The sequence below is a fragment of the Palaemon carinicauda genome, chromosome 1 (genome assembly GCF_036898095.1).
Source record: "Palaemon carinicauda isolate YSFRI2023 chromosome 1, ASM3689809v2, whole genome shotgun sequence".
NCBI classification, from domain to species: Eukaryota; Metazoa; Arthropoda; class Malacostraca; order Decapoda; family Palaemonidae; genus Palaemon; species Palaemon carinicauda.
This window is the reverse complement of record NC_090725.1, coordinates 227,902,602-227,926,725: the sequence shown is the minus strand read 5'-3', so window position 1 is coordinate 227,926,725 and position 24,124 is coordinate 227,902,602. Positions and strand designations below refer to the sequence as shown.

General features: G+C 36.3%; 1 protein-coding gene across 4 annotated transcripts in view; it reads right to left on the bottom strand.

The window, feature by feature from the left end:
- Positions 1-3,390: 3,390 nt before the first annotated feature.
- Vps15 (vacuolar protein sorting 15) overlaps positions 3,391-24,124 on the bottom strand; it is a 796,097-nt gene continuing 775,363 nt past the window's right edge. For 3 of the 4 annotated variants that reach the window (XM_068387739.1, XM_068387753.1, XM_068387748.1), the window contains 4 exons: positions 14,919-15,044; positions 9,337-9,515; positions 4,736-4,911; positions 3,391-4,595 (listed from right to left, as the gene is read on the bottom strand). In XM_068387739.1, the coding sequence (XP_068243840.1) occupies positions 4,385-4,595; positions 4,736-4,911; positions 9,337-9,515; positions 14,919-15,044 (692 nt within the window). In that variant the 3' untranslated portion in view covers positions 3,391-4,384. The remainder of the gene's footprint in view (positions 4,596-4,735; positions 4,912-9,336; positions 9,516-14,918; positions 15,045-24,124) is intronic. The other variant, XM_068387743.1, reaches the window with a different exon arrangement.

Genomic DNA, 24,124 nt, shown 5'->3' with positions numbered 1-24,124 from the left:
ACATTAAAGGGTAGTTTGTTAACAGTACTACGTACAAGGGAAGGTTTTAAAAGTCTGAATATACATGTTGAATAAATAGGTAAATATGGTGTCACTACTTCGCGGATTTTCACCTATCGCGGCCGCGACTGGAACCTATCTACCGCGATAAACGAGGGTTCACTGTATACTAATAAATCTGCAATGTAATGAGGTTGTGACCGGTGAACCACAATACGCTGAGGGATCACTGTGCTAATAGATTACAATAAATTGTTCTGACAACTGGAGGTGTCTCAATATTGAAAGATCTGAACATATCTGCAATAATATCCGAAGCAGACTAAAACCAACATGAACTTATAGTCTTTGATAGGTGAAATAGACAGTTCCCTTCATAACAAAGAAAATGCAAAACTTTACAATATTATCTAAACCAGTTCCAGTCTCTGAAATGTTCCTTGATTTGTATCTAAGAAAAAATTCCATTCCCTTTGATTCAAATTATTACAGGATTAGACTAGCTCTTGGAACCCCTCCAAAATATCTATTAGACCTCAAACCCCTTATCTGGGAGAATGTGGTGGTCAGTTTTCCAGTGATTAGATGTGGCACATATGGGTTTGGTGTGCAGACTTCAAAACTTGTCTGAGAAAATCAGTTTTGTACGACAACCACCTTGAACATTACGATAACAGAGGCTACAGATCTGTAAACCACTCTCTTTGTGAAGAGCCACTAGTCATCCTGCTGATTGCAGACGCTCTGAACTTGTTTATCATAGCTCGAACCATGGAGAAAGGAGGAAAGGTGTACAGATCCAGACCCTACCAGTCCTTTAACAGGGAATACACTTTCCTTGCTAAAGGATCTGGAACAGGTGAGCAAAATACAGTGCATCTATAAGTTATGTCACAAACATGTTCATGTTTGGTGTCAAGGGTGTTTACTTCAAAAACTTGGTGAGAAATGTAAACCTGTTTAGAGTCATGACTTCTAGAACTGGTGTCCAACGTCACGATGTTTTAGGGACTAAGAAAACCCTTTTCTACTATGTTCTTCCTTTGGAATATTGTAATCTATTTTCAAAATATGGATATTTGGTGAATTGTAAAGATACCTTTGACAAGGGAGGAATGGAAAACAGATGGATTCAATTAGCCCCTTCTGACTACAGACAGCACTCACAGCTCAGGATGTGGGCTTCCCCATATTGTAATTGACAGAATTGGGAAACCTTCCTCTTATTCATTCATAACTGCTCAGACTAAATGACTGATTCTCAGTAAGGTATTCTTTTCATTTCAAGCTTTGATTTATGTTTTTTTTTCTCTTAGCACAGTGAAACTGCCATGTTGTTACTGTGTTCTCATTGCTAATATCAACAGCCTTTAACAAACAAAAAAATTACTGTAGTTAAAACTTTATTAGCAGCATGGGATTTTTTGAAGTTTTTTATTAAACATATCAACAAAAGGCGGCACTGAAAATTCAAAATAGCTTAGGAAGATTCACATGAGCTTTGACTTGACAGCATTAAATGCACCATACATCTGCAGTGTGAATTTGAAATATGTTTCACATCAAAAGTACTGTATATTAGATTTGAAATTATTTTATCAAAAGGGAATATCAGGAAAAATAACTATCTGGTCCCAATTTTATCTAGTTACACAGCAAGCATTAATGAAACAGAAATTATATTATATAATCATTATTTGAATTGGAAAATGCCTGCAATCCCATCTTTTAAATAATCCAACATTCACAATACTTTTGGATACTCATTGAAGAAGAGCAAATTACATCTTTACATATATGCAAAGATACTGATTTTCAGAATTATCTTATCAATAAAAATGTAAGGCTATTCATTGTTTTATAGATCGGGGACTTTCAATGTTGGAAAGAATTTAACACTACACAGAAACAGCATGAGAAACTTTTCTTTACACAGAGTTAATAATTTGACACTAAAAAATACTTTGTGGAGTATGTTGTCTTAATAAGATCAAGAGATGACTTCTAAGAATAAAAAGTATTAAGACTTAACTTCAGTAACTTATTTGGATACCTTCCACAAAAAAAATTCTTTAATGATTAGATACTACATGGGAATTGGATTCCTCCTCCATATTATCTTCTATTCAACTAACAAAATAAGAAAGAAAAAAATCTTATGAAGCTCATTACTATGAAAACCAGAAGGCTAGTTAATAGCTAGAGGCATTATCCTCCTCCTCCTCCTCCTCATAATCAACTACCCTAGTTTTCTCTGGATTTTCCTCTGAACTAAATGTTAATTTCCTATTTGCATTATATGGTTACCTACCATCTCAACACACCTCTCTGTAAGAATAGTTAGCAATCACATTCTTTACAACAGTGATGTAAATCACTATATTATATCATGAGACGCAGAGAAAATGAGGATCATGATCTCCCTGTAATAACTTTCTTGAACAAATCTCCCAGGAATTACTAACAAATTCAGAAGACATCTCTTACAATCACTAATAATTAAATTATAAAATCCACCCAATCTGAAGGGGCACACACTGATACTTTCTCATCGAATTCGATGACAAGGCTGAAAAGACAAAGAGGCTGAGGCATACCTATGCCAAGGTTATTGCCATTAACTGCAAAATTATCTTAATACTCTCCTAGAGGCCTAAGCCTACTGAAAGTAAAGAAAAAACGTAAAATTTTAATTCTAGGTTATACAGTATGCCGATATAAAACTTGGCTTTGAGAGAGAAGCAATATAAGCATCAGGCAAGTTTCGTAAAAATAATATAAAATCACCACAGCAGTAAACAAAAAGCTCAATCATACAAAAATCAAATGCAATGTCAAAACTTTCACATTCCAACCAGCAAGTTCATAGCTAACCATATGAAATTACTCATAACATTGCTGTCATAAATGTCATACAGCAATCGTATATATTCTGCAATGAATATTTCCTAACAAGCTCCATTATTTCCTCAAATAGACTATCATAATTCAAAATGTTTTGCTGCAATGGAAATAGTAAACATTCTGTATTGAATGTTTTTGACTCATGCCATGTCTGTAAGCAATGCACCTCACATTACAGTAATACGTACAACATTATCAGTAAATATAATATACACAGCAGCTCTTATACAAGGACCTTTCACACAATAGATTTCCCCTGACTTACAATTGTCTTTGTATACTGTACTATACATTTAAATTTTGAACATACGATGGTCTGTCTGACATTATTTGATAGGAAAAATTACGCAAGTCTTTCTCTTTCTGTATAATTAATTATACAAATGACATGACCAAGTTCTATATAAATTCTTATATAGGCCTTCAATTTACTATACATAGTCTGTTTAATGGAAGGTATTCCATTTTATAGTAAATGTTTTAAGAGGGCTCTGCACTTAAATTATTACAAACTTTCAATTTTCCAAATTTGAAAATTTACTTGAAAGACATTTTTTTTTTATTCAACTAAGTAACAGTCAGACTACAAATTTGCTTCATCTCTGAACAAAGTAGATTTATGTAGCACCTGAAGTGTAAGGTGAGACCTCAAAGACAAAAAAAATACAGATAAATAGTAGTTTGAAGCCAAAAGATAAACTTGTTAGAAATCAAGAGAGGGAGAGAAGGCACAAATAAATTGGGTAGTACAGTTGTACTGCTTTACCTGGTATATATATTGGTTTTCCTTTGTTCCTTTATCTGTAATGGCAGTACTTATTCACAACATATATCTTTGAAGGATCAAACACTCCAAATACCTGTATAAATGTAACATATAGAGGATGAGAAGAGTCAAAGTAATTACTGCAGTATGATTGGCATCATAAGACCATACCTTAATGTATAATAAAGATAACCAACTGCAAGGCCATTTTGAAGAAAAAACAAAATGTAGCAATACATTTGTGTTTTATGGCAACAATTCTTGGTAAGTGCTCAATGGTTAAGCTTTCAGTTATCTTGGACTGCTTTAAAAATTTATTCAGATGGTCAATGTGCTGATTAAAGTATAGCCTTTTCCTAACTGTTGGGTATAACTGAAAATACTAAGGAGCCCATCTCTCAGTGGTGTGAAATGACAAGAAATCTTTGATGATATAGTATACATGTAGGCTTCCAAAAACTTTCAAAATGTAATATTGATAATTATCTATGCCATAGTATTAGTCCATCTAGTGTTGCTGCCTAAAATGTTGTCTATACGGTATCTTGATTTCATCTGCATTCTTCACAACCTCTCATGAAATCTTTTTATGAAAAGACCTGTTTATTTTGTATGATTCTATAACAGTAAATAACATTTTATCTCCCTTTTCTCATCTAATAATGCAGACATGTTCATCACTCATGATTTCCAAGCCACTATCAATATCATTGTTTATTTCCACATCTTTATAGTACCATCCCTTGCGGCAGTTACAATCAGCCTCTGGGGTTCATTCATCACTATGACATCTTGTATTGTGTCTTTGTGTCCAGGAGGAGGCTGGTCAGGACCCTTTCGTGGGGCATCCTCTCCACTGGCAGGAGCCGTGCGTGAACGGCCTGCAGTTTCCTCAATGACTTCGGTTCCGTCTACTAAGCGAGAACTGTCAGGCAAACGTAAAAAAAAAAAATAATAATAATTTGTAATCTATAAAAGTTATAAGATACTTGTCTAAATCCATTATAAAATCATATACATTACTGGATAAATATTAACTTAAACTTTTGAAACAGAAGAACATACCTGTATGTAACAGGACAATGTAAATATGGGTCTTGTGCAGCATAACACACAATATACGAGGATTCTGGTTCACGTAAATCCCAGAACCGCAACCGGCAATCTGTCCCACCGGCTAAGACGTAAGGACCTCGGTCACCTTGACTGACGTACATCGCGTGGACACAGTTGTTACTTACCTGTAATAATGATGCCAGTAAGTAAAAACCTTTCTTTCAAAAATAAGATCAGATTTTAAATAGCACAAAGTACGGTGATAGGAAAAAAAATGCATATTGATTATCCAAATACCATACACCAAACTAAATTCAATACCCCAAAGGGAAATAGTCAAAAGGAAAAAGATCATGTGCAGAATAATTATTAATATTTTATAGATCTACTGAAATTCTAAAATGTGATATAAACTACAGTATTCTTCTACAAAATATAATCTATGACCCCTAAGTCATCTATAAAATCTAAATACAGTATGTACCGTTAATAGAGAGGAAAGTTGTACAAATGAATTTAAATTGTATTAGATAAGCCTGACTATATATGGCATCTAGTTTTTCTACAGATGTAGTTACTACAGATACTACAGATACTTAAAGAAATGAAAAACTGAATATAGTATATTGTTTATGGAAATGCAACTTTATACTTTTAGTGCTACACTAGTGTACTGCACTATATACATATAAAACTGTTTACATACAATAGTTCCTTGTGAAATGATGCAATTTGAAACTTTTGATGGTACAAATAGCTATACTCCAGCCTCTCCAGAAATACTGCTTGATGTTCAGAACAAAACCTATACTAAAAATACACGTCGTAAAAAAATACTCAATCTAGAAAGAAGACTTAAAAGTATAAAAAGGAAGTAAGATTAAAGTAAAGAAAGAAAGCAAGCTGTAATAAATGAAGGAAATAATACATAGCAGGCATACATCCGTTCAATGGGTGATTAAGAAATAACCTATGGTCATTTAGGCAATGTAAAGCAAGCCTCTTTCTTGATAAGTAATGAAAACTACTGTGAAGCTTCAAGTCTTTTCAAAACTACATTGGATATAATGATTACACCTACATAAAAAACATTTTATCTTAATGATTGCGAATACATTGTGTACAGCAATTGAAAGTATGCATCTGCACCACAAAATCTTGATTGTCACATGAGCTGTATTACAATTCTTTAGATGTTGAAAATTGAAACTTTTACAAAGTGTATTTTTAGGAAATTCTTAAGAAATAATTTCAAATGGTATCTCAAAACTACTTTATGAGCTATATGCTTCTAAGTTGTAAAGCCTATACCTTTAGCCCTTGGAATATATTTTCTTCGAACCTTTTGAAATTGAATATTTATCTATGTAGCCTTGCTCAGTGTACAAAAAAAAAGCAAGACAAAATTCATAGAGTAAAACAGAATTCACAAAAATTTCAAAAGGATCATAAAGAAATTATGATACTTCTAGAGTATTCTATTTAAATGTGGGCCATCAAAAAGGTATGGATGAAATTAAAATTTCCCAATACCTTTGGTTACTACTTATTATCTTACATCTTTACCATATTGCAGTGAGTGGGTGAAAGCTAAATTACCATAGAAATAAATGTATATAGATTCTACAGAATCCTCATGCTACAAAACTATGCACCATGCAAAAAGGCTCTTAATATAATCCAATCGTTATGGTTTGTATTGCAATCATCAGCAAACTGGTAAACATTATGAAACTGAAAATGAAAAAACTTCATAATCCATTGCTTGAGAGGGCCTTTCTTCACAGCCATAATGGTTTAGAGTAATTACTGAATTCATACTATTTTGTGTACCAGTATGGCTATAAATTGTAGTTGCATTAATGGAGTGAACTTGCTCTCTATATTCATTAGAAAATAATTGTTTACACATGCAGAATAACAAAATAAATTTGAGGGATGGACAAATCAAGCTTCTCGTCAAGCAAATGTTAAAGTACCATATATTTCCACATATAAGACTTCCTTTAAATCCTGAAATTCACCCCTGAAAATTGGGGATTGTCTTGTAATACCATTCTAAAAATCAAACCTTAAATTCCAAGTGATATTTTTTTGGTAGGTTAGCCTAAGTTAGTGAAATAACCACTCTCATACTGTACATGAAAAGTTTCACATTATGAAAAGAAATAATCATCAGTAAAGGTAATAAATCCACCTCTACCTTACATATTAGCAGCATAAAAGAGGTCCTCGGGTTACGATGATTCACCGTTAAGAACAGGAAGTTTGGTTGGTTTATACAACAAATTACTTGCTGACACGGAGAGAAACTAAATTCGCGAAGTAATATGTTATTAATTACTTTAGCATTAGTTTGCCATCCTTACAGTATTAAATTGGGATTTTGGTACTGCTCTTTTTGCAAAGTTTGGTGCCTTTTTTCTTTTGCTCGGCATCATGTCTGGAAAGTATAGAGGAAACTTCTGATGACAGTGTACAGGCCTACCACAGGAATAAAGGTCAGGAACTATTATACATGTATGTATTGGTGTACTTATTGTTTACTAGTACTGTATAAGTGTAGGTATACTATAAGGTACAGGTATTTGTATGCATAGGGTACAGTAATTTATGAATGGCAAGATATTATTTTTCCTTTTATCTCCGCCAAGGAGATATTGCGATCAAATTGTTTCAGTGTGTCTGTGGACATTTGCCTGTGGACAGGAACGCCAAAATTACTTATTGAATCTTGATAAAATATTTACCGAAGATAGACCTTAGGACATGGACGACACACCTCATTAAATTTTAGAGACGATCCGGATTTGCATTTTTCATGAGTGTGTGGACAGGATTACATCAAAACTACTGATTTTGACTTAATTTTCACCAGCAATAGATCTTAGGTCATGGACGACCCCATTGAATTTTGGGGATGATCCAGATCCGGAATTGCATTTTTCACCATTTTAAAGATAACATCATAACTACTCGACGGATTTTGACAATATTCTCACTACATGTAGATATCATGTCATAAATAACGCCATTGAATTTTGGAGCTGCTCTGAAACTGGATATACATTTTTTCCTATTTTTAAGATTATGCCAAAACAAATTGAAGGATTTTGACAAAATTTCCACCACATATAGATCTTAGGCCATGGACGACTCCATTAACCTTTGACGGAGGTCAGAAATCTCTGATTGCTCTTGTTTGAAGTATATTACAGTATACATATACAGTATGTACTGTATGTATGTACATACAGTATGTTATGTATATAAATCTGACTTCCAATGAAAATCGAATTATGATGAGGAGTAGGGACAGATTTCGGTCATATCCTGAGGACCTTCTGTTTCTTCATAATATAAGTCTATTCAAGGAGTAATTCCACATCAATGAAGTAACTTTTTCTATGCGAGCCAAACTGAGGAAATTTAAACATTGTCAGCTGTCAAATTACCACTATCGAGGATATGATCACATATGAAAAACAAAATGCATATCTCCTATATAATGAAGAGCAAGATCTCTCTTTCCCCTATATAATAAAGAGCAAGATCTCTCTTTCTTTCCCCTATATAATAAAGAGCAAGATCTCTTTCTTTCCCCTATATAATAAAGAGCAAGATCTCTTCTCTCTCTCCTCTCTCTCTCTCTCTCTCTCTCTCTCTCTCTCTCTCTCTCTCTCTCTATATATATATATATATATATATATATATATCATCAGAGAAGGTGGCGGCAGCCAGTAATTTACATTTCTCAAAGTGGACAGGGAAATAGGCAGTTCTAAAATTCCATTTATTTTATATCCTGACGTTTCGTAAAACAAACAAAACTAAGGTTTCCCTTAAACGGTGTGTTTAGGAAAATCATGATATAAACTTGCCTTTATTTAATTCATTTTGAATTTCTAAGGATACAGCAAATATATGTAATAACATCATCTTTACTAAAAACTGTTAGTATCATTAGTTATCACTTGGATATATAAATGCATCTGTTTATTCATTATGACTGGCAATGAAACACAAACAAAACAGTGGTTTCAGTTTTAGGTGGTGTGTTTAAGTAAAACATTATATAACATCACCTCTATTTTGAATTTCTACGGATACAGTAAGTAAAACAATATTAGTAATAACATCATGATTAGATAACTAATATTTGATAAGATATCTATTGCTGCAAAAGACAGTCTATATACAGATGGTTTTGAAATTTAGCACTTGTTTTAAACTACAAATGTGAAAAAAATATTAAAATTTACCCTAATTTTTGACCGTCTTACCTAAAGGTTGTCTTATATGCGGAAATATACGGTATGTAAATTCTAGAATGTTTAGAAAGTTTCGGATGTTTTGATAAAAAAATATACTATTCTTTGATATACAATGGTAGCTATTGAGGAGGCATCTATTGACAGATTTAAGTTTCACATAACTGTTGAAGAGTGACTGGAGTCCCATGATATAATTTGTGTAACAACAACATATAAAACCAACTAGCCATTAAAGCAGGTAAACAATACAGTTTAAATCTGGTTATTAGTCCAAAACAGATACTGATGAAGATAGGTATCAATAAGCAATAGCTTGTATTCAACATGGCCACTTACCTTTTCAAAGCCACTACTTGCCTGAGTCATCGACAGTGGAGGTTTAGTGCTTGCCCACAATGTCATATGACGTGACTGAGTCTCCATGTCCCACATGGAAATCTCATTGTTTCCATTAATAGCAGACACTACCCAAGACCCTTCTGTTGGATGGATGCTTACGCGACGAACAATCGATCCTGAAAGAAAACAATAGTTGAATGATCATAAAGGCCCCTAAAATAAGAACTAGGTAATTAAATGGAGATATATCAAAAGAAATATGCTTCACAGCAAACATACTGAATTTGGAATAATTTGTATTTTTCCTAGCTAAAAACCTGAAGCTCTTTACGTAAGAGTATTATTTCAGCAATAACTGAAACGAGCCATTAAAGCTTTTGCGAGATGTAACTACCCTCCTCTAGTTAGTGAAATGGACCAGTAAACAATCGCCAATTTCCAATTGCAGCAGGATTTACTGGATTAAGGTGATGATGGGACCAGTATGTGTAGAGAGAGAGAGGGAAAAAGAGCGAAAGAGAGAGAGAAAAGAGCGAAAGAGAGAAAGAGTGAAAGAGAGAGAGAGAGAGAGAGAGACGAGGAGAGAGAGAGAGAGAGAGCACCTTTCTTTTTACTGTAATGCAGAGAGAGAGAGAGAGAGAGAGAGAGAGAGAGAGAGAGAGTGCACCTTTTCTTCTTACTGTAATGCAGAGAGAGAGAGAGAGAGAGAGAGTGTGCACCTTTTCTTCTTACTGTAATGCAGAGACAGAGAACACCTTTCTTTTTACTGTAATGCAGCGAGAGAGAGAGAGAGAGACGAGAGAGAGAGAGAGAGAGCCTTTTCTTTTTACTGTAATGCAGAGAGAAAGTGCATTTTCTTTTTACTGTAATGCAGAGAGAGAGAGAGAGAGAGAGAGAGAGAGAGAGAGAGCACCTTTTCTTTTTACTGTAACAGAGAGAGAGAGAGAGAGAGAGAGAGAGTGCCCCTTTTCTTTTTATTGTAATGCAGAGAGAGAGAGAGAGAGAAAGAGAGAGAGAGAGAGAGAGAAAGAGGAGAGAGAAAGAAAGAGAGAGAGAGAGAGAGAGAGAGAGAGCAGGAGAGAGCACCTTTTTCTTTTTACTGTAATGCAGAGAGGAGAGAGAGAGAGAGAGAGAGAGAGAGAGCCTTACCTTACCTTACCTTATTTTTTGTTTGGGTTCCCCCAGGTCCCTCAGTGTGAGGCACCTCGTATATCCACCAGAGAGTTGCTAATGCATCTTCCGGTGTATTTTGCATCTTCCAGTCTTGAATGGTCTGGGATGCATCTTAGGTATTTATCGAACTTATTCTTAAACACATCTACGCTCACTCCTGATATGTTTCTTAGATAAGCTGGCAGCACATTAAATAGTCGCTGCATTATCGATGCTGGTGCGTAGTGGATTAATGTCCTGTGCGCCTTTCTCAGTTTACCTGGAATATTTTTTGGCACTATTAATCTACCTCGGCTTGCTCTTTCTGATATTTTAAGCTCCAAGATGCTTTCAGTAATTCCTTCTATTTGCTTCCATGCTTGTATTATCATGTAGCGTTCTCTTCTCCTTTCTAGACTGTATAGTTTTAAAAATTGCAGTCTTTCCCAGTAGTCAAGGTCCTTAACTTCTTCTATTCTAGCAGTATAGGACCTTTGTACACTCTCTATTTGCGCAATATCCTTTTGGTAGTGTGGGTACCTTATCACATTGCAGTACTCGAGTGTACTACGCACATAAGTTCTGTAAAGCATAATCATTGCGTTCAGCTTTTCTTGTTTTAAAGTGTCTGAATAACATTCCCATTTTTGCTTTACATTTAGCCAACAGTGTTGCTATTTGGTCGTTGCATAACATATTCCTATTTAAAATTACACCAAGGTCTTTAATTGCTTCCTTGTTTGTGATTGTCTCATTATTAGGTCCCTTGTATGCATACACCATTCCTTCTCTGTTTCCATAATTTATTGATTCGAATTTATCGTAGTTAAATACCATCCTATTTATCTCCGTCCATTCATATATTTTGTTTAGATCTCTTTGTAGTGAGTTCCTATCTTCATCACAAGTAATTTCTCTACTTATTCTTGTGTCATCGGCGAAACTTCTCACTACGGAGTTTTCAACATCACAGTCTATGTCTGAGATCATAATAACAAACAGCAGTGCAGAGAGAGAGAGAGAGAGAGCACCTTTTCTTTTTATTGTAATGCAAAAAAAGAGAGAGAGAGAAGAGAGAGAGAGAGAGAGAGTGCACCTTTTCTTTTACTGTAATGCAGAGAGAGAGAGAGAGAGAGAGAGAGAGAGAGAGAGAGTGCACCTTTTCTTCTTAATGTAATGCAGAGAGAGAGCACCTTTCTTTTTACTGTAATGCAGAGAGAGAGAGAGAGAGAGAGAGAAAACCTTTCTTTTTACTGTAATGCAGAGAGAGAGAGAGAGAGAGAGAGAGAGAGAGCAATTTCTTTTTACTGTAATGCAGAGAGAGAGAGAGAGAGAGAGAGAGAGCCTTTTCTTTTTACTGTAATGCAAATTTTTATTTTTCATTTGCATTATAGATTACATATCAAATATTAATTAAACAGTGTAGGAAATTCTTTTAATAATTTTTATCATTAGAATTACTATATAAAGGGTTAATTACTGAATAGTTTACATATGTTAACTATAAATTTGTTTTGTATATTTTCAGCGAGAGGTGGGCGGTTGTGTTAAGCGGAGAGGGAGAGCAGGTGAAGAAGACCAGGTACAAAGGAGTGCGGTCGGTTTGAAAAAAGTCTGCTTGTGAGAGTACTTATTACGAAACTTAGAATGGGTGAATTTTTATTCAATAGGTTATATGGTTTTCTATATCGTGAATGGCCGAATTCACAAAGATAGAACCCGCGAATATTGAGGGGTAACTGTACCGAGACATTGGATAATAACTACCAGGTAAATACAATACTTATTAATGAGAATCTATTCCTTACATTTCATCAAAAAAATTCATATACATAATTTGACAATTGAGTTAAAATGTGGCAAGAAATTTATATACACAATTACTCCATAACTTCTACAGTTAATATTTTCTCATTCTCCTCCTATTGTTTCATTCCACTAATCCAAACTTACTTTCATTACTATTATCATTATTACTAGCAATACTACAACCCTAGTTGGAAAAGCAGGATGCTACATGCCTATGGGCTCCAAAAGAGTAAAGGAAATAAAATAGACCTATCATATAAAAACTATGAAGAGAGACTATGTCAGCCTCTTAAACATATAAACATTCACTGCATATTTTAACTTCTGAATTTCCACCGATTCAACTGCCTGATTATAAAAAATCATTCCACAACCTAGTCACAACTGGAATAAAACTTCTAGAACACTATGTAGTATTGAACCTTATGATGGAGAAGGCATGACTTGAAATTAATTGCATACCTAGTACTACATACAGGATGGAAAAGTCTGGGAGGATCTGAATACAAAGGATTATGAGAATTATGAAAAAACTTATGCTACATGGATAAAGAACAAACTGAATGATGGTACAAGAGATCAATGTCCAGATCAGATAAAAGAAACTTAATAATTGCAAATTTTTGTCCAACATATTAAGAATAGTCAACAGCTGAAGACCAGACATGAACAATACTCAAAACAAGGTAAAATGAAAGAATTAAAAAATTTCTTCGGAATAGATTGATCACTGAAAACCTTAAAATACTTTCTGAATAAGCCCATTTTTGTGCAATTGAAGAATAAACAACCCAAATGTGTTTCTCAAAAGTAAATTTGAAATCGTGCCTCACACCTAAATTTGTAAAGGAGTTGTATACTGTATAGTTAAAAAATTATCAATGCAGAGACTTGGTTGTTGAGGAACCAGTGACTTTGATCTACTTACAATCATACTTTGAGTTTTGTTGAGAGTTCAATTTCATGCCCCTGTAATTTCAACCATGCCCTAATTTTAGCTAGATCTTTATGACGGAGTCAGTAATACAGTACCAGAACTAAATTCAGTAGGTGGAATTGAGGCAAAGAGGAAAGCATCATCTGCATATGCAATGAACTTGTTTTCTAGGCCCATCCATATATTTGAATATAATATAAAAAGTGATGAGCCAAGAATACTACCCTGAGGAACACCAGATGTTACATTCCTATGCTCATTATGGTGCTCATCAAGAACTACTCTGCAATCTATTATTTGAAAATTCAATAATGATGCCAAGAAAAGACCAATCCACTCCCGGTTAACACAGCAAAAGGCAGCAGTAAAATGAAGACCAATCATAAAAACTTTCTGACCACAATCGAAGGATTTCTGTACAGCATTGGAAATTGTAAGAAGGTATCACATGTTTCAAGGCAAATTGCAAACTAAGGAATTGATTATTAACTTCAGCATACCTCTTTAGACATTCAAAAATTTTAGATAACATAAGAGCTACGGAAATTGGGTGGTAATTTGCATGGCTAGAGGTGCCACATACACATTTACCTAATGGAATAACATTACCAATTTTCTAAAAAGTGCTAAAAGAACCCCTTGCTAACTTACGGAAAATAACAGACAACTAAGAAGCTAAGAAATCATGAGTTTTTATTAAAAACAAAGGAAAAATACCATTTATATCTATTCCTTCCATAAGCATCAAGGTCCATCAGTAGTGTTTCAATTTCCAGGACCGAGAAGTTAAATTAGTTAGTTTAGCCTCAGGATAATAGGAATAAGGATGATTAAGTTTCTCATCCGTCGAAAGAGTTGCCATGTAGTTCAAGTAAAGGAGGAACTGTTAAGTCTATACCAAAGAGCACAAAATTTTCTGAGCAACAACTCTTAGTTGAGTATAGTTATTCTAAGTCAAATCTGATCTGTTACCATTTCAAAGATGAAAGGCCTCCTTTTATAGCTAATGAATAATTCATGTAACTCCTGAGTGACACCTTGTTATGGATAATTTTTTAAATCGAAAGGAAGCATAGATACTATATGGAATAGTGTGTGCAAGATGTACAGCCTGGTGAGAATGAGTTTATTGTATGTACCTCTTGTAGGGAATAAATCTATGTTTTTGGCATGTACACTTATAAAAAATCTGAAGAAAAAAAAATTCTGACAAAGCACCAATTGCTTATTTAAAGCAGTCACATAAAGAACACTTAATATCATAGCTCTTACATATGTGAAGCAAATAAGAATAGTTAGCAAATTAATAACAAGATAATGTTTTTATTATTAAAATTTAGAGAAATTAATATTTTTTTCTATAAAGTAATTGAAATGGACAAAAAAATAAAGCACATTTCAAATAATACCGAATCAGCAGAAGTGAACTTGAGGAATAAATCTTGCATGCGTGAGTAAAAAATTTCATTCATGGCAACAAATGAGTCTATTGAAAACAAGTCCAAATCTATCTCTTCCTTCTATATTGTACACTTTCATTTAATTTTTGTGGGTTGTTGATGAAAATTTCATTTGCCTTCTATTTTGAATATCATATAATTATCATTCTTATTATAATAATAATCTCAACACCTTTACTAACTACATGAAATTAACTATAAAAACTTCTGTGTAATATTACCTTTGCGATGAACAACTGTCGAAATTGGAAGCATAAAACGAAGATCCCAGCAAACATGGTGTCCACTGCTGGTTCCAGCCACTAGCCAGCTCTGGGTACCCTCTAATGCATATGAGGTAATAACACCTGTGAAGATATCAGCATAGAAGTAAAATGTAAAGAATTGTATATTTCCATGTAAAGGGCAAAATTTGAAGACTAGTTTAGGATGAAAAAAGTCAGGGTTTGCTCATTACACGAGAAATACTTTTGGAATTATGAAATATTAATTCTCGACCTCTGTTGTGTTCTTGTTAGGGTATTCTTATTGTATACACTGTATTGTTCATTAGTAGGTTAGTAGGTTGGAAGGATTAACCTAAAATCATATAACACTCATTTTAATTACGTTATACAGTTTTATGTTTAAGTAAAATAAGAATATTTACCGGTAATTTTATCTTTATTTATTTATAGTACTCGGGTTTTGTTGTGTGAACTTGTCGGTAGGCTAGCCTAATTATTGTCTGAAACATGATATTTTAATTATAAAATAAATTTTAGAATGTACTTACCCGGTGAATATATAATAGCTGCAACTCTGTTACTCGACAGACAAAAAAACAGTAAAAACTCGCCAGCGATCGCTATACAGGTTGCGGGTGTGCCCACCAGCGCCAACTGTCGGCCAGATACCACTCTCGATGTAAACAAAGACTCAATTTCTTCTCATCCCACTGCGTCTCTATTGGGGAGGAAGGGAGGGTCGTTTAATTTATATATTCACCGGGTAAGTATATTCAAAAATTTATTTTATAATTAAAATATCATTTTTAAATATTTAACTTAGCCGGTGAATATATAATAGTTGATTCACACCCAAGGAGGTGGGTAGAGACCAGAGTTAAATATGTTTACATCGTATAAGCTAAGAGTTTTTTATTTCATTTTGGCAGTTATCAATATAACAAAACCAAAATAAATAGGTACCTGGTAAGGAAGTCGACTTCGACGATTACTCTGCCTTGTAAGTACGTCTTCCTTACGGAGCCCAGCGATCCTCTTAGGATGCTGACAGACCCCCAGGAGCTGAAGTATCAAGGGCTGCAACCCATACAACAGGACCTCATCAAACCCCTAATCTGGGCGCTCTCAAGAAATGACTTTGACCACCCGCCAAATCAAACAGGATGCGAAAGTCTTCTTAGCCTTCCGGACAACCCATAAAACATTAAAACATTTCAAGAGACAGATTAAAAGGATCTGGAATTAGGGAATTGTAGTGGTTGAGCCCTCACCCACTACTGCACTCGCTGCTACGAATGGTCCCAGTGTGTAGCAGTTCTCGTAAAGAGACTGGACATCTTTTAAGTAAAATGACGCGAACACTGACTTGCTTCTCCAATAGGTTGCGTTCATGATACTTTGCAGAGATCTATTTTGCTTAAAGGCCACGGAAGTTGCTACAGCTCTAACCTCGTGCGTCTTAACCTTAAGCAAAGATCGGTCTTCCTCACTCAAGTGTGAATGAGCTTCTCGTATTAACAATCTGATAAAACATGACAAAGCATTCTTTGACATAGGCAAGGATGGTTTCTTAACCGAACACCATAACGCTTCAGATTGGCCTCGTAAAGGTTTAGTACGAGCTAGGTAGAACTTAAGAGCTCTAACAGGGCATAAGACTCTTTCTAGTTCATTGCCTACGATCTCCGATAAGCTGGGAATATCGAAAGATTTAGGCCAAGGACAAGAAGGTAGCTCATTTTTGGCTAGAAAACCAAGTTGCAGAGAACAAGTAGCTTTTTCTGACGAAAATCCGATGTTCTTGCTGAAGGCATGAATCTCACTGACTCTTTTAGCCGAGGCTAAGCATACCAGGAAAAGAGTCTTAAGAGTGAGATCTTTCAGGGAGGCTGACTGTAAAGGCTCAAACCTGTCTGACATGAGGAATCTTAGGACCACGTCTAAATTCCACTCAGGAGTAGCCAAACGACGCTCCTTAGTGGTCTCGAAAGACTTAAGGAGGTCTTGCAGATCTTTATTGTTGGAAAGATCTAAGCCTCTATGCCGGAAGACCGATGCCAACATGCTTCTATAGCCCTTGATAGTGGGAGCTGAAAGGGATCGTCCTTTTCTCAGGTATAAGAGAAAATCAGCTATTTGGGCTACAGAGGTACTGGTCGAGGATACAGAAACTGACTTGCACCAGTCTCGGAAGACTTCCCACTTCGATTGGTAGACTCTAATGGTAGACGCTCTCCTTGCTCTAGCAATCGCACTGGCTGCCTCCTTCGAAAAGCCTCTAGCTCTCGAGAGTCTTTCGATAGTCTGAAGGCAGTCAGACGAAGAGCGTGGAGGCTTTGGTGTACCTTCTTTACGTGTGGCTGACGTAGAAGGTCTACTCTTAGAGGAAGACTTCTGGGAACGTCTACTAACCATCGAAGTACCTCGGTGAACCATTCTCTCGCGGGCCAGAGGGGAGCAACTAACGTCAACCTTGTCCCTTCGTGAGAGGCGAACTTCTGCAGTACCTTGTTGACAATCTTGAATGGTGGGAATGCGTAAAGATCCAGATGTGACCAATCTAGGAGGAAGGCATCTATATGTATTGCTGCTGGGTCCGGGACTGGAGAGCAATAGATTGGAAGCCTCTTGGTCAGCGAGGTTGCAAAGAGATCTATGGTGGGTTGACCCCAAGTCGCCCAAAGTCTCTTGCACACATCCTTGTGGAGGGTCCATTCGGTTGGAATTACTTGACCTTTCCGACTGAGACAATCTGCTAGGATGTTCAAGTCGCCCTGGATGAACCTCGTTACTAGGGAGATGCCTCGATCTTTTGACCAGATGAGCAGGTCCCTTGCGATCTCGTACAACGTCAGTGAGTGGGTACCTCCCTGTTTGGAGATGTACGCCAAGGCCGTGGTGTTGTCCGAGTTTACTTCCACCACTTTGCCTCGAAGGAGATACTCGAAACTTCTCAAGGCCAGATGAACCGCCAAAAGCTCCTTGCAGTTGATATGCATGCTCCTCTGACTCGAGTTCCACAGACCTGAGCATTCCCGACCGTCCAGCGTCGCGCCCCAGCCCAAGTCCGATGCTTCCGAGAAGAGAACGTGGTTGGGTATCTGAACTGCCAGGGGAAGACCCTCTCTTAGGCTGATATTGTCCTTCCACCAAGTCAGACAAGACTTTATCTTTTCGGAAATCGGGATCGAGACTGCCTCTAGCGTCTTGTCCTTTTTCCAGTGAAAAGCCAGATGGAATTGAAGAGGACGGAGGTGTAGTCTTCCTAATGATACAAATTGCTCCAGGGATTACAGCGTCCCTACCAGACTCATCCACAGCCTGACTGAGCAGCGTTCTTTCTTCAGCATCTTCTGGATGGAGAGCAGGGCTTGATCTATTCTGGGGGCCGACGGAAAAGCCCGAAAAACTTGACTGTGAATCTCCATCCCTAAATACAGAATAGTTTGGGATGGGACCAGCTGTGACTTTTCCAAATTGACTAGGAGTCCCAATTCCTTGGCCAGATCTAGAGTCCAATTGAGATCCTTCAGACAGCGATGACTGGAAGAGGCTCTAAGAAGCCAGTCGTCCAAGTACAGGGAGGCTCTGATCTCCGATAGCTCGAAACTGGTACCCCACATTCCTGTAAACAAACCTCAGAAACGGTTGGGAATCCGGGTGTATAGGAATGTGGAAGTATGCCTCCTGAAGGTCGAGAGAGACCATCCAGTCGCCTTCCATAAATGCTGTCAAGACAGCCTGGTAGACTTCATCGCGAAGTTTGTCTTGACAATGAACACATTGAGCGCACTTGCCTCTTACGTACTCCTGCAGAGAACGTGGCTGTCAGATCATTGGAGCCATCCCTGAAAGCCTTGTTTATGCATGACATAATTGTACAGCAAAACTTCAAAGGCTCGAAAACAGCTGTGAAGTTGACCTGTAAAATCTTGGAGCGTCTCCTGGCCAGGCGCCAGGGAGAGTCTACGAGATTTTAGAAGTCTATCTGGGCAGAGGCAGGAACTCCCAAGCCGAGAACTTCTCTCGTGTCATATCAGACTCTCGCTCTATAAGCCAGTTTAAAAGAAGGGAAAGCAAAGGCTGTATCCCCCAAACTCCTCCTGGTGATAAACCAGTCGCCTAGCAAACGTAAAGCTCTCTAGGAGAGCGAGAGAGCACTAGCTTATAAAACAACAGTTTCGAAGTAGCTAGGCCTAGTGTAAGCTCTGACGTTTAGGCGAACGAGGAGCAGCAGTTACAAAAAGATCCGGACAAAGATCCTTAAAAATCAGCATGATTTAATTAAAGTCCATAGAGGGCTAAGCAGCTTAGGCTCCTCTCCGTCTGACAGAGTCCTCAAGGGAATATCAGTAGGAGGGGGAACAGCAACTTCCTCATCTAAAGGAGCCTTGTCCGATAATAGCTAAGTCTCAAGCAAGGGAGAGACCTACCGTGGTGGCAATGCTTTACAAGCAGAGTCCACACGCACTGGTGCATTAGTAGCGGACCAGGACGCAACGTCATGTAACTGCTTGACAGTCTGTGAACTGTCAACAACAACAGGTGAGAGAGACCAGGACGCAACGTCATGTAACTGCTTGACTGTCTGTGAACTGTCAACAACAACAGGTGCGTGAGGACGCACAGCGTCCACTCGAGACTGCTTTGACCGCCTAGATTGAGCAGTCAAAACAACTCTAGAATGTGGAGGTTGACGCACAGCGTCAAAACAAGTCAACTCCGATTGTTAGCGAACGTCCTGAACGTCAACAGGAGCATCAGCAAGTGGCCTAACGTCCAAATGTGGCTGAAAATCCACACGAGACCGCATCGAGTGTGGTTCTAAACAACCTGACTGACGTGACTTAGCTACGCCAACGTCACCAGGACGCACAAAGGAACGTTAGGTTGGCTGAAAGCCAGGATCTCGATGAGATAAACGGCTAGGCTCAACGTACTAATCGGCAGAATAGTCTTCCATAAGGGAGGCAAGCTTATTCTGCATGTCTTGCCGTACAACCCATTTAGGATCAACGGAAATGGTTGCGGTAAGAGACGAGGGTAACGTTTGTGACCGCAAAACCTTGCCAGCAAAAAGACTCTCGGAGTCTGTGTTACGCTTTTGTTAGGTGGCGAGCAGTTTTCCGATGACTGCATAGGGTCAGAGCTGTCCTAATGGCTACAACCAGGACGCTGGACCTGTCCTGAAAGGACTGACTTTCGCTTAAGGGCCTCGAAACCTTGTTTCAGGTTACTTATGCGAAAAGCCTTCGGATGACGAGGAGAAAAATGTCTCTCTCGCCTTATGGTAGGGGAGATCTTGGTAAGATACACCCGATACCATAGAGCAGGGGTGGCCAACCTATGGCGCATGCGCCAACAGTGGCGCATTACACGATAACAAGTGGCGCACTATACCCCAGAGATAATAAAAGAAAAAACATGCCTGCTTATAAAAAAAAACTAATAGTACTAATATTAATACTAATTTCTAGAAAAAAAAATAAAAAAAGAATTTAAGGGGACAGTCTGCTATGTTCTACATTTCTTTTTTTAATTATTCAAAATACACCCTTTCTATATATTTTTTAGAGTTTGGACATATAAAACATCTTCATCATATATAAGATTCAAATAATTTGATAAAATTTTTTTTTGATTTATTAGCAAAAATCCCGATAAAAAAAAGTACATTTTTCTCCACTAATATTACTCCAATTGTATTGAAAATCTTACCATCAAAACTTCGTCATAAACCGAATAATATATATATATATATATATATATATATATATATATATATAATGAGTATATGTATAACTGCCAAATATGTCCAAATCACCATACTTAGAGGATTTCTAATGTGAATTAGAAATGAACAAAATTGGTGCATGGGAAACAAAAGGTTGGCCACCCCTGCCATAGAGGGAACGTCTGTTCGCTGATCAAGGCCTCTCGAACCCATAAGTCGTACGACATTACTTCTCCCCTGGGCTTGGGAGCTTGCAAGAGGTCCCGGACTAGGTGAACGACAGGCACGAACAGACGAACCCTCGGTTACGCAACACTCTAACACTTTGCGCAATATCACTTTATCACTACGATTTTCTGTTTGCACTTATTTCACTGAAATCGAAACTTTTACTGATTTCTACCTGAAGCACGCAATTCTACCCTCATCAAAAGGTAGTAAATGCGAAATCAGTCGTATAATGCAAGCACATTAATACCAGCAAAACACAGTAAACATAATTTAAGATAAAAAATTCAGTGGCTGGGGAAGAGACTAAACACTAGTTCATTCAAAACTACGTTTTCAATCTCTCACCGTACATTGCCTGGGGACGAGAATAAAACTAAAAACGTTTTATCTTTTCTCCCCGTACAGAGACTAGGGACGAGAGTAACCCGCTTGAACGGAACGTTTTCTCTCCTCTCTCTCTCTCTCTCTCTCTTGATTTCGCACCTAAGAGAAGAGCCCAATTACGTTTCGTCAAAAAAACATGTTATTTGACCAAAGGAAAAAACTGAAAGGTTTTTCAATTAAAAAGTTCCTTTAAAATAGAATTTAAAACATTTACTTTGAAAGAAGAATGAACAAAACGTCAGAATCGATTTACTCTTTCTGCAAAGTGAAACCGTGATACTCTCTCTCTCTATCGTAACGATAGAGCGCAAACTGCGTAGCATAAGTAAACTAAACGTTAGTTCATCTTTGAAAAAAGTACGAAGACTATTCAAAGAAAATCTTTCATAAAATATTTATTAAAAATATTCATTTAAAAAGTTTTAAATCATTAGCTCTTTAAAAGCTATTACGATTGAAAAGGGCTCAACGTTGTTTAACTTCGGTTTCCAAGTTAGGACCGCCTACTCTCAGGAAAGGTCGCATATAAACAAATCATTAAAATTTATTTTTATGTTTATTATAAATGGAAAGTTAATCGAAGAGGCCTATTAAAGGCGGTGAGATATAAAATATATAGAGGAAAATCTATAATTAATTTATAACGTGATAAGATAATTGCTAAAAGCCTAAACACACTTCCGTCTAGGGGAAGGGTCGGCCATTTAAAAGTCAAAGAAAGTCCATACTCTCTTTGTCATAAAAAAATAAATCTATCCAAAAACGAGTTCAAGATTTAAGATGAAGATAAAACACCTGCACTGCGAAAGCTCAAACCAAAATGAAGTACTTCACCAAATATGTTGAGAAAAACTCCAGGTTCTACAGCGAGTAAAAGTACGTCTTGTCGACACGTCGACAGAGAAGAAATTGAGTCTTTGTTTACATCGAGAGTGGTATCTGGCCGACAGTTGGCGCTGGTGGGCACACCCGCAACCTGTATAACGATCGCTGGCGAGTTTTTACTGTTTTTTGTCTGTCGAGCAACAGAGTTGCAGCTATTATATATTCACCGGCTAAGTTAAATATTTAAAACTAGAATTTTCCATATTTGTAATTATTTTTTCTACTTACATAGCAGTTAGGAAGAATTGACTTCACAGCATATAATATGCTCAGTATAATCATACAGTATACTGTAATTGTGTGTAAGTAAAATAAAAATAAGAATTAATTTTATCTTTATTACAATACCTCCTTCACCAAAAACATTTCTTTCGTAGTATATGGTGGTTGTCCAAAACTTCAAAATTCACAGGTTACCGGTACCCATACGTACTATGGTATACAGAAATACAATGATGCAAACAAGTTAAAAAAAAAATTTTTTTTTTACTAAACTTGAAAATAATTAAACAATTAAAATCAGCAGTCATTTGAAATTTTGAAAAGTGTCTCAAAAATTAATCAGGACAGCATAGTCATGGGGATCATCTTCGTTGCTTTCGTTTGCAGTACTAGCACTGTCATCCTCAAATAGTGCATCGTCCTCCATTTCATCTAATTGCTTGAAATCCTTTTGCTTTATACTTAGAAATCCAAAATAATTCAAATAAATACAATTTTATATCATGCTTTAGTTAAACATGCCACCTAACATAAAAACCATTGCTTTGGTTACATACAATTGCTGATGCTAATGAACAAATGAACACATTTACACATCAGTATACTGTATAGGTTAGCTTTTGCAGCAACCGATATCTTACTAAGTGTTGGTATGTTATAATAATGTTGTTATTAATGTTATAATAATGTTGTTATTAATGTTGTTTCACTTATTTTATCCTTAGACATTCAAAATAAATGAAATAAGAGTGATTTTGTATCATGTTTTCCTTAAAAACACCACTTGAAATAGAAAAAGTTTTGTTTACGTTTCATCACTGATCACAAAGAACAAACAAATGCACTTACACATACAAGTAATAACTAATTGCTTTTCGCCCATTACATGAAGTATATAATAAAAATGATTTTTCTAAAGAAAATTTTGGAGTTCGCCCTAACTTAAGAAAGTGTAAAAAGCCCTAAGAAACATAACATTAATACAAGAGAGAGAGAGAGAGAGAGAGAGAGAGAGAGAGATTTGATACCAGAAAACCTCAAATCTCTCTCTCTCTCTCTCTCTCTCTCTCTCTCTCTCTGGTGTTATACAATACTTACATATAGATGAAGAAACCAAAATAAGTTTTCTTAAAAAAGTGTCAATTAAATACGAAACGAAAAGATTTACCGTGTATGCATCCATTTCAATCGTAGCTTAAAGTACGGACTCTGATTTCGTCATCAAACCACTACTTTTTAGATAACACCATTCTATTTCAGAAAATTTTTACTCTTTAAATAGTCAATTGCGCTATAATAAAACATGTATTTATGTTTTTAAATTTCGGGTGTGTTTTAAAAATCAAGTATTACCGACTTCTTTTTGTTTTACTTTTGGCTGTGATCACATCAGCTGATGTCTAGCTTCCGATCTCGAGAATATGCGCGTACGAAAAGAGTAACAAAGAATAGTTTATACCATTTCTTAACTTATTCAAACCATCTATACAGTTAATATTACATAAGCACTTATGTCTTATAGCCTATCATATTTATTTAGTACATTTAAAACCATCATTATCTCTCTCTCTCTCTCTCTCTCTCTCTCTGTCACATTGAACGTTATGGCGGTAACCTAATTGTTCAATGACTTTAAAAATTGGCCAAGTACTTTCTTCTTCCTTTACCTTTTTTCCATATGGTTCCATAATTGAGGTGAGTACAAGCTGACTTATAACTGAAGTTAGGAAAAAGTATTTTGGAT